At 47.3% G+C, this 2,330-nt stretch overlaps 1 protein-coding gene across 1 annotated transcript in view; it reads left to right on the top strand.

Moving 5' to 3' along the window:
• Window positions 1-774: 774 nt before the first annotated feature.
• LOC143018021 (C-type lectin domain family 4 member M-like) overlaps window positions 775-2,330 on the top strand; it is a 12,682-nt gene continuing 11,126 nt past the window's right edge. Inside the window, exons 1-2 of the mRNA XM_076173059.1 lie at window positions 775-1,049; window positions 1,791-1,958. Coding sequence (XP_076029174.1) covers window positions 833-1,049; window positions 1,791-1,958 — 385 coding nt within the window. The 5' untranslated portion in view covers window positions 775-832. The remainder of the gene's footprint in view (window positions 1,050-1,790; window positions 1,959-2,330) is intronic.

Raw genomic sequence — 2,330 nt, 5'->3', positions numbered from 1 at the left:
AAACCCCCCCCCCTCTCGTGGAGCCTGGAGTCTGACCTCTCTCAGACCAGTTGAAAACAAAGGATGGAATTCCCGTTTTTTTTGTGTGTTTTTTCCCAAGATTGTGCTTCATCCTTTGGGGTCAGAGGAGGTGATTGAAATCGCCCGGCGGCACCAGAATTCAAAGGAAGAGTTTGGCCGGTAGAGGCTTTGTGTGTGTGTGTGTGTGTGTGTGTGTGTGTGTGTGTGTGTGTGTGTGTGTGTGTGTGTGTGTGTGTGTGTGTGTGAGGTGTGTGTGTGTGTGAGGTGTGTGTGTGTGTGTGTGTGTGTGTGTGTGTGTGTGTGTGTGTGAGGTGTGAGGTGTGTGTGTGTGTGTGTGTGTGTGTGTGCGCGCGCGCGTAGGGCCGCTGTACAATTGTAACGCACTATAGGAAATCGTTGTTATTGTTGTGTATGCCTGATATTTGCTGGGAAACCCGCTATGAGTGCAGGCAGTTGGATTTCTTGAGTAGGCGACAGAATTCTTTCCTAGTTTGTCTCTTCCCCGCCTTCGAACCTTTGAGCTAACGAATCCTGTCTTAGCTTAACTAAGTCTCTGACACAAGTCAGAAATCATCAACGGCAAGTAGAATATATGGACAACCACGTTATAGTTAAAATATCGCCAGAGGGAAACAAAACGACAGCCAAATTCCAGTGGCCCGGGACCCGAAGTATCCGAACGCGAGCAAGGGACCCGTTGGGAAAGAGTTTGTTTTACAGAGGTTCGCCTGAGCTATAAAGCCGGGTGCAGCATGGGCTCGACGAAGTACCACCCCGACCAGTACGGCGAATTCTTTCTCCCAGCGCAGTCATGGCTCCTTGGCATCTCGTGGTGGCTCTCCTCACGCTTCCCGGCCTCATCAATGCCAGTAAGATCACTGAGACCTTGAACACACCGTCACTGGTCAAAGCCATCTCGAACCTGACGGAGGCGATACGTCAGCCATGTGGTTCGAGGGAGTCGACAGAAAATGAGCATATCCAGGAACTTAAGAAGGCCATCAAAGCGCTTGAAGACCGTGACTCTGGTAAGCAAACGACTAATTTGTCCCGTTCTTACAGCCTCACTGTCATTGTAGTGCACGTATTCCACCGCTGGTGTTACGAAAAGCGACTAAATGTGGTGGAAGAAGATAACTTAGTATTCCCTCTGATTTTGTAATTTTCTACCACGAAGAGTCAAAGGAAATGTATGATTTAAATTGACCTCTTCACAGGAATCACACTATCATGGTCTAAAAGGCCTTGAGAAAGGCGCCAGACTTGTGCTAGGTAGTCTACACCGTTGTTATTGCCGTGTGAGTGAGTGAGTGAGTGAGTGAGTGAGTGAGTGAGTGTGTGAGTGTGTGTAAGTGTGTGTGTGTGTGTGTATTCACCTCGGATCTGCTGCAGTCTCTGTCGAGACAGCCAGACACCACCCTACGGCAGTAAGCTCAGAGCTCCTTATTAGCCGATCTCTGGGTAGGTCTGAGACCACTCACACACCACACACCGGGACAGCAAGGTCACAACTCCTTGACTAACGTCCCGTACCTACTCGCTGCTAGGTGAACAGGGGCTACACGTGAAAGGAGACAAACCCAACTTATCTCCGCCCGACCGGGGAATCGTGTGTGTGTGTGTGTGTGTGTATTTATTTGTACATACACATAAATAATTTCTATTTCGGCGATTATGACATATTTTAGCAGAGGCAGAACAAATGTTCTTTTGTATCAACATGCATACGTTTCATCGGAAAAAATATTTGATTGGGTCTACACTTGCAGATTCATGCAAGCCGCCCTTCTTCCGCCTGGGTAACGACTGTCTCTATGTGAACCTACTGACGAAGAAAAATTGGAAAGATTCCCGCTTACTCTGCAGGGCCTTCGGTGGAGACCTAGCTATCCCAACAGACCTTACCAAACTCATAAATTATCTTCGGAAGACCACAGGTAATCCAAAAAGCGTAGTCATACGAGAATTCCTAATATTTTAGAGATGATTTTATATAACTTATGCCAATATATTCACGAGTGATGAATGAATCAGGTATGTCTCTTTTCTATTCGTTCTGTTTCTTTGGAAATATTCTACAAGGAAAGCAAGAAGGGTGGCAGGCTAGTTTTGGAAGCTTGGACCAGTGACAAGGAGAGCATAGAAATTATGTGTCACGGTAAACCCAATCAAAAGAGGTGGCGAGGTAGAGAAACTTGGTGGTTTTGTGTACTTATAGGTGCTTGTTATGTTTTGTCCTGGAGGATATTTGGGATAGCAACGACGTTGGATGCCCGACTTGGAGGCGGGGGTTACCATGTGCCCAGTCC

The sequence above is a fragment of the Oratosquilla oratoria genome, chromosome 33 (assembly GCF_046742065.1).
Source record: "Oratosquilla oratoria isolate Oo_2021 chromosome 33, ASM4674206v1, whole genome shotgun sequence".
Classification (NCBI taxonomy): domain Eukaryota; kingdom Metazoa; phylum Arthropoda; class Malacostraca; order Stomatopoda; family Squillidae; genus Oratosquilla; species Oratosquilla oratoria.
The sequence above is the reverse complement of the archived record's forward strand: the minus strand, read 5'-3'. Positions and strand labels throughout refer to the sequence as shown.